Here is a 16,023-nt window from a genome sequence, read left to right as displayed (position 1 = left end):
TCAGCCCACATAATAGAGTTCTTTTAATACATTGTTGTAAAGAAATATGTACTCAAAATTTTCTAATTCAAACATAACTATGAATTATATTGTTAACAATAATATAAAGCAATAAATTAGTTTTTATTATATCATACTAATAATTTTACTAACACACATTATCTAAACAATGTTGTGTTATTTAAGATGCTGAAAGTTTATATTTTAGTAGTGAAGCAAATGGATGATTTGGACTTCAAATTACATTATTAGCACTATTGTGGCCAAAGTACTTAGTGTGGGATAATTCACTATATCATTAGTGAAAGCCTTATAAAGTTAAAAATGATTTGGGAGCTCTTGGCTTTGAGTTTTCCATTTCAAAAAGTAAAAACAGAAATTTTTGCCTGAGCTGATTTATGTTTATGTAATCAGACATAATTTCCATTAGTAGGCCTGCAAATTCAGTTTCAAGGCTCAAACTAATGACTGACACATAAAAAATATATATACATCTTATAGCTAATTAAGATAGATCGTTTAATAACTCCTAATGTTCATCAACATTTTGGCATGAGTTTGTCCCTGGTAAGATTGTTTCACAGAGTTTATCATATGACATATATCCTCACATTTAGAAACATTTATTATAATTCCAGTAGTGAAGGAAAATTCAGTTCAAAATTGTTTTCATTAGATCAATTGTAGCTGTACCTATTAATACAGGTAATTTATTCTTGCCTAATGATTCTCCTCACCTAGTAATTCTAGTTATTATATTGCAAAACTGTTTGACTGCCACAACAAAATTCTCTCTATGGAGGATATCAATGTTGAATATTGATCACTAATTATTCTAACTGAGTTCTTCAAATTTTAGCATGGTACACTAAAAATAAATAATACACTTAAAATGTTATTTCATAGTTATATATTCATGTTTCAAAATATCAGTATTGTTTCAGATGAATTCTATAGAAACGCAGTGGTTCAGTATTGAATGCTACATGATGTATGCTTACATATTGTCTTATAATATGCATCTACCTAATTCCCAGACAGAACCATAATAAGATTATGACATTACATATGATCTGGATAGAGCTGGTATTTATCTTTTAGTTTGATGTAATATAGATTGCCTTTATCAGTGTTAATCACCAGATTTCTTATTTAGATAATCCTTATTCATATTCTTCATCACATCATTTACTTTCTTAGTAGTCAATAACTATGTTTTAATTATTTATATGTGAAAAAAGATTTATTCTCGTCTATAATTAGAGAATATTGAATCTCCAGTGATATGATAAAATGTCATAATTCATGTAATAAATGATAATTCACTTTATCAAATTATACTAAGCTAATGTGATTAGTTTGACAAACTAGATAACATAATATTCCCAACTTCTCTTTTACTTGTTAAACATGTTTAAGTATTAACAGGTAAGAAATCAGCAAGCAAATTCAGCATAAGATATATGTTACAATACATTGTATATTTATAACTTTTATGGCATATCTAAATATTCAGCCCTTCAGGATATAAATAAACCGAAATCGTTTAATACATAAACCATCTTTAACTTTGTGTTTATCATAATTAAAATCACTCGAGATGGTTTGATAAATTGTGCTTAAAATTTGATAACATATTTAGACATAACCTGACAGAATATTTTTAAATATTTTCATTTTCAATTGTCTATAAATAATAAGAATTTATGATCTATGATTATTGATACCATATATAATAAGGAATGTATTAATTATGTAGTAATATATGTTATACTCAGTGCCCAATTATTCTTTGGTAATATGATGTTATATCAGTTAACTGTCGAATTTCATATCATTTTCTTAGCTCCTGCAGCTCCAGTTAAAATTGTGGAATTATCAACTGGTAAGAATTCAGAGCTTAAATTGAATAGGAACTAAATGTAATACCTAATTATTTTAAATGTTACACACCCCATTTACTATACATACCAGAAATTATAAAATACTTCATTAATTTTGTAATTCCCTATTAAGATCTGAGTAAATGTTGCATACTCAAATTACTTCCAATATTATATTATGATAGGCTATAATATTCACAAAATTATTTTGAAACAAGTATCGAGAATAATAGAATACTTTAATATTCTATATCTTCACTTAAAAGTTCTACATTAATAATTCACCTCATATATTTTTAAAATCTTTGAAAGCTATATTTGTATAATTCAAGATATGTAAGCCTTAATTAATGATAATATTCTATGAAACTCAGTATAATGATAGTTTAAATTTTTAAAGTTTACTTTTATATGTAAGGAATACAAATCTCACTTTATGAATTTCTGAACAAAATTTGATAAAATGATATCTTGTTAAGGTATTTGATAATATATCCTCCTTTATCTCACATATAAGAAAAAATATTTTTAACAGATGCACTTCCCCTTATTATACCTGTGGAAATTAAAACTGGTAAGAAAATTGACTAATAATAGAAACCATGAACATGATTCATCTTGACAGTACTCCCATGTTGAACAGCTAATGTATATGATATATTGTAATAACTAGATATATTCATATTGTTTCAAAGGAATTCTTCATTAGATACATACTGGTTCAATATTGAATAGAGATTATGCTTATTTCCTAATTTTTATAGGTTTCCTAGCAGAAAATTTTCTCTAAGTTGGTTTATATTAAAGTAATCAGGCAAATTTCCATTACAGTGGAATTTCAAATTCAGTTTTAGAATTCAAATTAATGTTATACATGCGCATGCGTACACACTCACACACACACTATACCTAAATGCTAAACATCATTTAACAACTCTTTGTTATGCTCAATCACAATGTATTATTGAGTCACAATTAAGACACCACACACCAAACCCACACTGATTCCATGAGCAGAGACACTGACAGCATCCTCCAATGTTAATATGCTAATCTTCTCTCTGTGGACAGTGAGAAAACAAATGCTGCTCATATCAAGAAAACATCATCACACTACACATTCTTAATCAAAATCAAATATGCAACTAGAATCCTCATAATTGTTTTAATTGGTGAACCTTAATACCACCAATGATCCCTCCATATATATAGATCTGCTTCACATTGCCTGGCTCTTCTCTTTTGAACCAGAAGATAACTCAGTCTCCAACAACTATTGACAATCTACAAAGCTGAAGTGAAGCCCACATCTGGGACAATACTGGTGCTGCATTCAATGACATCTTAGAATGTATCTAGGAAAGAGTCATTTGACTGATTGGCATAAAGTCATTCACAGACTTTTGACTCATAGGCATGCTGACTACTTTATTTGTCTTTTCTACCACAATTATAATGGTAGCCAATCAAATCTGTTCCTCAGAGCTGGCTACATTTTGTCCCCCTCCACTCAGACCTCACACTGATAATAATGCCTAGGCCATTCTTTCTAGAAATATTATTCTAATCTATGATTGAGATTATATTCTGTCACCAATGTTAGAATTTTAGTAAAACTTAACCCCCCAATGATCTGCTTTTTCTCAGTTATTTATACATAGTGATATAGCCTAGCATTACTCAGTGTTTAATATTTACAGTTTCACTGTATGTATAATACTAGCAGGAATTAAATTTAGCATCAAATATTTTTTTACAATATTTGTCATATTTATGACAAATCTAAATCATTCCTCATTTATGACATCATATAAGAAAGGCTAAATCGTACACATTCTTTGTATCTTAAACTGAAAATATTGATAAAAGTTTTCTTAATTTCTACATGAAATTTGTAACATATATGTTATACTCAGCCTCCAGTTATTCTATGGTAATGTGATGTTATTATGTTAGTAAACTAACTTATTTCATATCATTTTCATAGCTCCTCCAGCTCCAGTTAAACCTGTGGAATTAACAACTGGTAAGGATTTAGTGCTTAAATAAATAGGAATTAAATATAACAGTAAATAATATACATCCCATATGTACTATATGATATGATATATATATTATATATCCTGATAGACTATAATATTTACATCAAATTATTTCTGTACCAAAATAGAAAATGTTTTATTTGAATATATTTTTTGAATTCTTTTGTAAAATGGACTTAAATCATGCATGCTCAAATTAGATTTATTCCATAATATTGGTTTAAAAATTCCTTATAAGGTTTGATATGTAAATCTATAACTCATGATTTCAAATGCTATCTCACATATAAGAAACTATATCTTTAACAGCTGTACCCCCCACTGTTATACCTGAGGAAAAAGCAACTGGTAAGAATTAGTATCTGATTAGTATGTAGCTAATAATTCTAACTACGATCACTATTTTATTTGAGAGTACTTTCCTGCACAATATTTAATGTGTATGTTTTATTGCAATATGCACATATATTTTTTTAATATTATTATTAAGACATGGTTTTAAATAATTAAGGAAATATTATAATTAATGACATTAGCAAGTTTGTTTGGTCTACTATGTGCTATACTTTTGTAATTCTAATGACAGGGAAATTACAGAAATATTTGCATAACATATTTCATGCATTGTTATAATTATATTTGGAGCACAACCTAAAATTAAGATGCTCTTTGTTAATATCACTTATTGTATATCAATATTCATGTCTATATTACTGTTGTTATACTTGTTATCATTCAGTAAAGGTACAGTATGTGATTTGTTTAAGAAATGGAGATATGTTTCTAAGTACTGTTGATTTGTTGGTACAAAGCCATTGCATAACAACATTGTTCCAACTTATTGCATAATGACATTGTTCCATATTTGTGATGCTATGATAGGCTTATTTGAACATATGTTATAAGACATATTAGAAATAATAACAGGAAAAAAATTTCCAGTTTCCAAAACGTTTTTGTAATCCATATCTGTACACATAATAACACATCCATGTGTATTTTCTAAGCAACATTGTATTATCAGATGCCCCTATTATATAACTAAGCCAACATTCCTTATCTGAATGTATGTATAGTGTGTATATAAATGTATATAAATATAGTGATATTGAAGACACTGAAGGTGTTTATTATAGTTGGGAAAATAGGAGATGATCAGTTTATTTAATATTACTAGCACTTAATTGTGAGTGTTGTCACAAAGTCTTGTGTATCAATGGCTGGTTTTCTTACTTCACAGCACATGCTATTGTTTTGTAAAATTCACCATAGACAGTTATAGCTGAACTGTAAAATTATAAATGCTATCTTATTATTTTTAGTAGCTTACAATATTGGTAGCTTGTTAGTAGCTACATACCTTTGAGTTTAGTAATTTGAAAGTAAAGTAGCAATACACTTACAGCCTTTACTGAAGTAAAATACTTGTTTCATATCTTATTCATGTTAAAGTAATCAAATATAATTTCTGATATAGGGCTCTGGTGTGCCTTCATCTTACTCATGTAACTGTGTTTATGGTCATCAAAGTTTTTGCCAGAATTATTAGTTCTCTGGGTTTGTTCTACAGCACACATTGGACTCACTTATTTGAGTTTCAGTAGTGAAAGATAATTCAGTTTGAGAATATATTCACAGGATAAAATGCAAATAAATATTAAGGCATATCATATTCTAAAATAACAATTATAGTTATCATAAAACTTTATTATCACACCCACAAAAATTCTTCAAGCAAAAACAATCATATATAAGATATCACCGTTCAATTTTGATCACTAAATGTTTTGAGCACCTGAAAGTTTAGTATGTTATACTTGGAAGTTAATAAAACATAATTACAATTTAAATTCAGGTTAATATACTTTTACATTTTCGAATTTCTTGGTGTTTTGTTAGAATGATTATGAGCTATAGTTACATATTGACTCAATATTAGATAAGTATGTTGCTGCAAAAGATATGTTCTTTGACACAAATGGTATAATCTAATGATATTTTGTAACCATTTACCTATTTTCTAGTCACTTATACTACAATAACATAATGAAATTAATACAACCTGATTGCTATCTCAAGATTTTCACAGATTTCGTATAAATAATCCTCACATTTGTTACATAGTATTGCGTTGGATTTATTGCTATATGAATTGTCTTTGTTTGTTAACCTTCAGAAAATTCTTAATTCAATCAGTCCTTATTATTAAATTTCTTCATCTCATCACATTATATCATCATCTCATTTGTTACTTGTTTTACATATTTACACAGGAAAAATATACCTTTAATTTATGTATTGAATCACCAGTGTCACAATTCTCATAATATCTATCCCCCAAATAATCCACTTCTAATCATTCTAAACAATGATGTATCATTAATCCAGTTACCTAACATTACAGACTTTCAAATATTTAGTGTCACCTGATACAACTTGAGCAATCAAATTCAATATCAAAAGTATTTAACAATATTTATCACATTAATGACATATCTAAATTATTTCTCATTTATGATGTCTTGAAAGAAAAGCTGAACCACAAAACACATACATGATCGATCTGTACATCCTTGCCACATCTCAGTGTATCTTAAACTGAAAACATTGGTGAAAGTTCTCTCAATTAATTCTGCATAAGATTAGAAACATGTGTTATATCCAATCTCCAGATTTTCTGAGGCAATGTGATGTTATTTTGTCATTGAACTCATATTTTATATCATTTTCATAGCTCCTCCAGCTCCAGTTAAACCTGTGGAATTAACAACTGGTAAGAATTTAGTACTTAAATACATAACAACTAAACAAATTAAATTATATATGTCCCATATCCCTTCAATTTAATTGATATATATATATATACATACTGATATGATATGATATTATATATATATATCTTTATATATATACACACACACATATTATTTATGAGCTGAATTAAATCATTTTTTATTTTGATATATTTTTTTTAATCCTTACTAAAATTTACTTAAACCATGCATTATCAGGTTACATTTTTTTCTATGATATTAGTTAAACAAAAAAAAACAAAACGATATATCTTTTATACTGATTAATACATAAACCTGTAACTCATGATTTCAAATGGTATCTCACATATAAGAAACTATATCTTTAACAGCTGCACCCTCCCCTGTTATACCCGAGGAAAAAGCAACTGGTAAGAATTAGTGTCTGATGAATATGTAGCTAATAATTCTCTAACCATGATCACTATTTTACTTGAGAGTACTTACCTGCACAATATCTAATGTTTATGTTTTATTCCAGTATGTGCATATTTATTCTCAATATTATTATTATGACATTGTTGTAACTTATTAAATAAAAGTTGTAGCTAATGATATTAGCAAATATAATTGGTCTGTGATGAAGTATAATTTAGTAATTCTAATAATAAAAAAATTAATAGAAATATTTACATAACATTTCTCACATATTTAACTACATATATAATGCAATGTGTATATAATAGAAGATTCTTTCCTAATATGGCTTATTGTTCAATCAGTATTGGTGTATTTGATTTGAATGACTAATGAGATTATCAGTGAAACACTAAGTACATATGTGCCATATTTTGAGGACTTCTGTAAAGAAGAGTGATGCAATTAAATACAAAAATATATTCACTGGATGAAATGCAAATAAATATTAAGGCATGTGTCATATTCTAAAATAACAATTATAGTTATAAAACTTTATCACCACAAAAATTCTTCAAATGAAACAATCATATATAGGATACCAGTGTTCGATATTGATCACTAAATCTTCTAACCCAGCAGCTGAGAGCATGTTACACTTGGAAATTAATAAAACAATTATTTGTCATACAATCATAGACTTGTGTGGACAAGAAATATTAGAAATAATGATGACAATGGTTTGTTTTCATAACAAAGTTGTTTTTATACATTTTGTGATGTAGTGTGCACACCGTTTTGTATTTCAATTATGTCCATAAGGTCTGTATTATGGCAAAGAAAACAGGAGATCATAAGCTTAATAAATAGCACTATATTATGGTTCTTGTCACAAAGGCTTCTGTATTAACAGCCAAGTTTCTTTTTGGTTCTGAGCTGATGCTATTGTTATATATTACAGCATACAGATGTACTATAATAGTATAAATCATAGCTTATTGTCTTAGGTACCTTATTAATTTTCAGTTTATTTTATTGCCAGCTTAGTAGCTTTATACTTTTCATTTAGTAGTTTGAAAGTTGTTTTCTTCATAGACTAAGTTTCCACTTGATCTGCACAGTTGTTCCTCCAATAGTCCCTGTCCTCAATTGCTGTCTCCAACTCAGGAACTGATTGGCCATTGCTGGTCACTAGTCTGTCAACATATGTTGTAGCTGGTCAACTTCTGCTCCTGTTGCCATGTGTTGGTTCCCAGAGTAACTCATCTCTGGTATATTCGTTCCTGGCCTATTAGTAGTACCCAGCAAAACTGGCTCTGACTACCTTTGATATGGAAGGAATGACGCTGTAGAGGTCTTTACAGGTCACCCTCTGTTGTCATTTGATATTAAATACATGTCAGAATAAAGGGGTGTAGCATCCGTCTAGTTGTTCCTGCAACGTTTTTGTCAAGGTCTAAGTTAATAAGCAATATATTAACTGTCTTCACTTACACACATTTTTTTTTCTCATCTGTTTCCTGTTTAAGTCATCAGAGATAATTTCCAATGAGGGTACCAAGAATACATTCAACTAATAGATAGAGCTTACATAACATTATGTTCATCAGACTTTTCCCAGCAGTTTACCTGGAATTAGTGGTTCAATGACTTTGTTGTACAATGCACACATTCAATTCAGTAGTGGAGGATACTTAACTTTCATAAAATCTTCACTGGATTAAAATGCTAACACATATCAAAACATGTAACATTCCCAAATGACTTACAGTTACCATACATAAAACTTTATTGTCATAAAATCAGAAGTTTTTTTTTAACCAAAATCAGAGATATATTTCTATATCATTGTTTAATTTTGAACACTAATTATTCTAACTAGTCACCTGAAAGTTTAGCATGTCACACTTGGAAATTAATAACACACTTATAATTACAAATTAACTTCAAGTTAATGTTTTAGGGTGTTCAGAAAGTAATTGTGTTTTTTCACCACTATGAAATATGAACCAATCGATCATGTCAGTGCCAAAGTAAAATGGGTGAGAACTGTCTAGGAATATATCATCTCTTCTATTTGACAGTGTGTCATTCATAGTTATTTCAGTGATTAACCCTATAGAGGATAAGAACTTTATGAAAGAGCATATTTGCCATTGCTTATTGTATGAGTTTCGAAAGAAAAGTACTGCTACAGATACAGTGAAAAACATTTATGAAGTGTGTCCAGATGCAGTGAAAGCTTGTACGTGTTAGTTGTGGTTTAAGAGGTTTAAAGTTACATATCCAATAAGCCTCATTCTGGAAGATGTCCCACTCTGAATGACAGCCTTTTGAATGAGACTATTGTATTGGATCCATGTCAAAATACCAGAGATTTGGCACAAAAATTCAATGTGTCGTGTTCAACTATCCACAAACATTTCAGGCAAATTGGGAAAACATGCAAAAAGGAGATTTGGGTTCTACATGAACTTATGCTTGAAAACGGAACACAACATTCCACCATCTGCAACAGTCTTCTAACCAGGACTAACAACCTGTCATTTCTGCAATGCATTGTTACAGGTGATGGAAAATAGGTTTTGCATCATAACAGAAAATGGAAAAGGTAATGGTTATCACAGAATGAGAAGCCAGTGCCAACACCAAAACCAGAACTCCATCCACAAAATCCTTGCTCTGTGTTTGGTGGAACATGAAAGGTATCATCCATTACAAGCTACTTGAACATGGAAAGACCATCATATGTTTGTTGCCAACAACTTGATTGTGTAAACGAAAAATTACGTCGGAAGTGGTAAAGAGAATAGGTGTTATTCTCCAGCATGACAATGCATGGCCACACTCTTCAAAACAAACCCAAGAAAAATAAGATCATTAGGATGAGAAGTTCTTCCCCATCCTTCATACTGATTTGACTTAGCACGTATGGATTTCCATCTGTTCTGATCACTAGAACATTTTAGGAAAGGTGAAACATTCAGAAACACAGAGGAAGTTGAAAACAGTCTTTAAGACTTTTTTTTTCCCAAGAAAAGAAATAGGTTTCTTAGAATACAATGTAAAAAAGTTACTTTCCTGTTGGGCTGCAGTCGTTTAAAAACTATTCAGATAAATGTACTTTACATTCGTTTTTGTATCCTTTCTGGGAAAATGCAATTACTTTCTGAACACCCTAATATTTTTACATTTCCTAAAATATCAGTTTGTGTCAGAATATTTATCATCTCTAGTTACACATTGATCTAATACTGAACAAGTATGTTGCTCTGTGATGTATGATTTCTGACACAAATATAATAATTTGATGAGATATAATTGAATTATTACATTTTGTAACTGTTTACCTAATTCCTTGTCAAAGATACAACTGTAACATAATAAAATTAATACCATTTTCAGAATGAACCTGATGGTTATATTTTCACAAGTTTGCTGTAAATAATCATTATAATTGTTACAATTGTATTAGATTGATTTTCATATACATGCATTGACTTCAAGAAGGTTAACCACCAAGGGATTCTTCATTCAGCCTTATTGATTTTTTTTTTCATCTTATCACATATCGCTCCTCATTACCTGTTTTACCTAGTTCAGTAGAATCAAGCACATTTCTAATCTGCGATCAGATTTTATTATGTCACCAATGTCTTAATTCATGTACTATTTTGCCTGAATAATCCCATTTTCTAGTTTTCTGAGTTAATAATGTTTCATTGAGCCAGTAACCTAATATGACAAACTACAATATTTCATATTTCAGTGTTATCTAGGTATTAGAATCAGCTGATAAGAATTCAGCAATTAAATTCAGTATGAAATATTTTTACCAATATTTTCCACATTTATGACATATCTAAATTATTACTCACCATGTAAGAAAAACCAAACCCTAGAATATGTAAAACATCTATACATTCTCATCACATTTTTTGCATCTTAACTGAAATTATTGATGAAAATTATATAAATAAATTCTGCATAAAATTAATGACAAATATGTTAAATCCAGTCTCTATGTATTCTTAAGTAATGTAAATATATTATGACAGTGAACTAACTTATTTCATATCATTTCCTTAGCTCTTCCAGCCCCAGTTAAACCCGTGGAATTAACAACTGGTAAGGATTTAGTGCTCAAATATATAGGAAGTAGATATAACATTTAATGATATATATTCTATGTATACTATGTGTTATCCTACAACATATTACATATCATAATATGATAAAATATATCTAATTTCTGTACTGAAATTAAAAGACTATTTATTCTAATATTGTTTGGATTTCATTACTAAGACATACTTAAACCATGCATAAATAAATTATAATTTTGTCTAGTATTAGTTAAAAAAAAGTCATGTATCCTTTGTTCTGATTAATACATAAACTCATGATTTCAAATGCCATCTCACATGTAAGAAACTATACTTTTAACAGCTGCACCTCCCCCTGTTATACCTGTGGAAAAAACAACTGGTAAGAATTAGTATCTGATGAGTATGTAGCTAATAAGTCTAACCATGATCACTATTTTACTTGAGAGTACTTTCCTGCACAATATCTAATGTGTATGTCTTTTTCTTACATGCAATTTATATATTCTCAACATAATGATTGTGACATATTGGTTTTAATAATCAAATCAATGTTGTAGGTAATGATATAAGAAAGTATAAATGGTCTGTAATGATGTATATCTTAGTAATTCTAATAATATGAAAATAACAAAAATATTTATGTAACATATTTCTCACATTGTTTTACATTAATTTGTAACATGATATAAATATAAACAAATACACTTTCTTAATAACTTATTATGTTAATGAGTTTATCATACGACACACACATTCAACACAATTATGTGACTTTTAGTAGTGATGGATATTTTAGTTTAAGAAGGCGTGGCTGTGTGGTGAGTAGCTTCCTTACCAATCACATGGTTCTAGGTTCAGCTCCACTGTGACACTTTAGGCAAGTGTCTTCTACTAAAGACTTGGGCCAATCAAAGCCGTGTGGGTGGATTTGGTAGACGGAAACTGAAAGAAGCCAGTTGTATACACACACATATATATATAATCAAGGTGCAGGAAAGGCGTGATCCAACAGGAACAGTAATCTGAGGTACAAAAATTCCAGCAATTGGGTACTCCAAATCCAGTTGAAAGGCCAGGATCTATGTGAGCCTACGTTATATAAGTTCAAAAACAGGAAAAAGACAAAAACCAACGTGAGGATGTGATGCAGATTGTGTTACAAGACGCTCGGGAAAGGAAAGACAGAGAGTGTATGACGTTTCGAGCGGAGCTCTTCGTCGGAAACAAGGAAAGTTCAAAGAAGGGAAAAACGGAGGACGAAAAAATCGCCACCGATGTCACGAGGTTACATTGTAGAAGGACCGGAAGAGGAAGTGATGGAGGAAAAGTTCTTTCTAAGACAGGAGAGTGAAAGAGGGAGGTAAATATGTGTGCGTGCACGAGGGACTGTGTGTGTGTGTGTGTAATAACAGAACGTGTGTGTGCGTGTGTGTGTGTAATAACAGAACGTGTGTGTGCGTGGTTTGGCTGTTTATCTGTTAGTGTGTGTGTGTGACGTAGTGGAAGGAATTAGTAGCAGGAATACTTTGGGAGTAGTTGTGGACAATAGTCAGTAGAAAGTAGGCAGGCAGTTTTTGAGTATGTGTGTCTGTGTTGTGTGGGTGTGATTTCCTAGCAGTGTGTGCCTGTATTTTTTTGTGCGTGTGTGTGTGTATGTGTATATGTATGTGTGTGTATATATGCTTGCGGTTTGCTCTGTGGATCGCACGTGGGTTATTTCGTGTGTGTGTGCGTGTATGTGTTACTGCTTGTTGTGTGTGTAAGTGAGTTCGTTTCTACATGTGTGTATGTGTATGTGTGTGCGTGTGTATATGTATGTATACTTGTGTGTGTGTGTGTGAGTGCGTGTTGTGTATGTGTAGGAGTTATGTGTGAGTTCATTTGCATGTGTGTGTAGTAACGCACATATACACAACATACACACGCACGCACAAAAACACACACACACACACACGCACAAAATACACACGCACGCACACATACACAACACCTACGACCCCACACAGACACACGCACACACACAAAAGACACATACACACCGGCGCAAACGAACCCACATACACACACATGCAAATGAACCCACACATAACTCCTACACAAACACAACACGCACTCACACACACACAAGTATACATACATACACACACACACATACACACATGCACACACAAGACACATACACACATGTAGAAGCGAACTCACTTACACATGCAAATGAACCCACACAAAACTCCTACACACACACTCACACACACATACGCACAAACACGTTCTGTTATTACACACACACAGACCCCCGCGCACACACACATATTTACCTCCCTCTTTCACTCTCCTGTCTTAGAAAGAACTTTCCTCCACCACTTCCCCTTCCGGTCCTTCCACAATGTAACCTCGTGGACATCGGCGCCGATATTTTCTTCCTCCGTTTTTCTCTTCTTTGAACTTTCCTTGTTTCCGACGAAGAGCTCCGCTCGAAACGTCATGCACTCTCTGTCTTTAATTCCCGAGCGTCTTGTAACACAATCAGTATCACGTCCTCACGTTGTTTTTTGTCTTTTTCCTTTTTTTGAACTTATATATATGTATGTGTATATATATATATATGTATGTATATATATATGTATGTATATATATATATATATATATATATATATATATATATATATATATATATATATATATATATATATATATACACATACACACACACACACACACACACACACACACATATATATAAATACAGTGTACATTTAAACACATAAGAGGTATCCATCATAGGATTCCTTCATGCTAGAAAGAACAGCTAAGTTCCAAACCACTATTAGAGATAAAATTTCGAAGAGAATGAAAAATAAAAACATTTACCTTCTATATATATATATATATATATATATATATATATATATATATATATACGTATATGTTTGTGTGTCTGTGTTTGTCCCCCCTGCCATTGCTTGACAACTGATGTTGCTGTGTTTATGTCCCTGTAACTTAGTGGTTCAGCAAAAGAGACCAATAGAATAAGTACTAGACTTACAAAGAATAAGTCCTGGGGACGATTTTTTTTACTAGAGGCTGTGCTCCAGCATGGCCACAGTCGAATGACTGAAACTAGTGAAAGAGTAAGTGAAAATGCAAAAATACATCAAATTGTTACATATTCTCAAATGATTATTACAGTTACCATGCATAAACATTTATCATCACAAAATCCAAAAGCGCTTTAACCAACATAAAATATCATATTTTTTTAATTTTAAACACAAATTATTCTAACTAGTCACCTGAAAGTTTAGCATGTCACACTTGTAAATTAATAACACTCTTATAATTACAAATTAACTTCAAGTTTATATATTTTTACATTTCTTGAAATATCAGTTTGTATCAGAATGTTTATGATCTGTAGGTACACGTTGATTCAATATTGAAACAATGTGTAAATGGTAAACGGTATGATTTCTAACATAAATGGTATAATCTACATATATATATGTTTAAATTATTGTATTTTCTTAACCTTTTCCCTAATTCCTAGCTCCAGACATGACTGCAGCATAATGCACATAATACAACTTTCAGAATAAATCTGATAGTTATCTTTTCACAAGTTTGCTGTAAATAATCATTATATTTGTTACATTGTATTAGATTGATTTTATTGTGACATGCATTGTCTTCAAGAAGGTTAACCACTTAGGAACACTTTATTCACTTAAACCTTTTTCTAAATGTTTTTGATCTCATCACATTACATCATCTCCTCTTTCATTATCTGTTTTCCCACTCTTCCAATCTATCAGGAGACTATGCTGATTGATTATTGTCATAATTCATGGAATTTTTATCCCACCTAAATCTCATTTTCTAGTTTTTTTTCTGAATTGATAATGTATCATGAAGATTGTTGCCTAACATTAAATACTGTGCATTATTTCATGTTACAGTATTATCTAGTAAACCTGTATCAGCTGGTAAGAATTCAGAAATTAAATTCAGTGTTAATATATGTAACAATATTTTTACCATATTTATGACATATTTAAAATATTACTCACTCATGTTACCATGCAAGAAAAGTTAAACCATAGAGTGTATAAAACATCTGTACATTAAAATCGATTCTCATGTCTTAAACTGAGAATATTGATGCAATTTTATTAATAAATTCTGCTAAAATTAGTGCTAGTATGTTATATTCAGTCTCTAAGTAATGTGATTTTATTATGTCAGTGAACTCAGCTATTTTATATCATTTACATAGCTCCTGCAGCACCAATTAAACCTGTGGAATTAACAACTGGTAAGGATTTAGTGCTCAAATAAATAGGAATTAAACATAACATTTAATTATATATATCATATTATTTCTTTACTGAAATTAAAATCTTCTTTATTCTATTACTTTTTTGATTTCATTAGTAAGACACTTAAACCATGCATAAATAAATTATATTTTTGTATAAAATTAGTTTAAAAAAAGTAACATATCCTTTACACTGATTAATGCGTAAACTTATAACTCATGATTTCAAAAGCCATCTCACTTGTAAGAAACTATATTTTTAGCAGCTGCACCTCCCCTTGTTATACCTGAGGAAAAAACAACTGGTAAGAATTAGTATCTGATGAGTATGTAGCTAATAAATCTAACCATGATCACTTTTTTACTTGAGAGTATTTTTCTGCACAATATGTAATGTGTATGTTTTACTGCAATATGCACATATAATCTGGATATTATTATTAAGATATAATTTTATAAATAATGAAGTCACTTTCATACTTAATGATATTAACACAAATAAGT

At 30.3% G+C, this 16,023-nt stretch overlaps 1 protein-coding gene across 1 annotated transcript in view; it reads left to right on the top strand.

Moving 5' to 3' along the window:
• Nucleotides 1–16,023, top strand: part of LOC106882611 (collagen alpha-3(VI) chain) — a 118,276-nt gene that overhangs the window by 37,744 nt on the left and 64,509 nt on the right. The window contains exons 7-14 of the mRNA XM_052975952.2: nt 3,871–3,909; nt 4,235–4,273; nt 6,660–6,698; nt 7,071–7,109; nt 11,185–11,223; nt 11,545–11,583; nt 15,478–15,516; nt 15,783–15,824. Coding sequence (XP_052831912.2) covers nt 3,871–3,909; nt 4,235–4,273; nt 6,660–6,698; nt 7,071–7,109; nt 11,185–11,223; nt 11,545–11,583; nt 15,478–15,516; nt 15,783–15,824 — 315 coding nt within the window. The remainder of the gene's footprint in view (nt 1–3,870; nt 3,910–4,234; nt 4,274–6,659; nt 6,699–7,070; nt 7,110–11,184; nt 11,224–11,544; nt 11,584–15,477; nt 15,517–15,782; nt 15,825–16,023) is intronic.

Source organism: Octopus bimaculoides, chromosome 23, assembly GCF_046866305.1.
Source record: "Octopus bimaculoides isolate indiv1 chromosome 23, ASM4686630v1, whole genome shotgun sequence".
In the NCBI taxonomy this organism is placed as follows: domain Eukaryota; kingdom Metazoa; phylum Mollusca; class Cephalopoda; order Octopoda; family Octopodidae; genus Octopus; species Octopus bimaculoides.
Note: the sequence above shows the minus strand (reverse complement) of the source record. Positions and strands in the feature narration are given on the sequence as shown.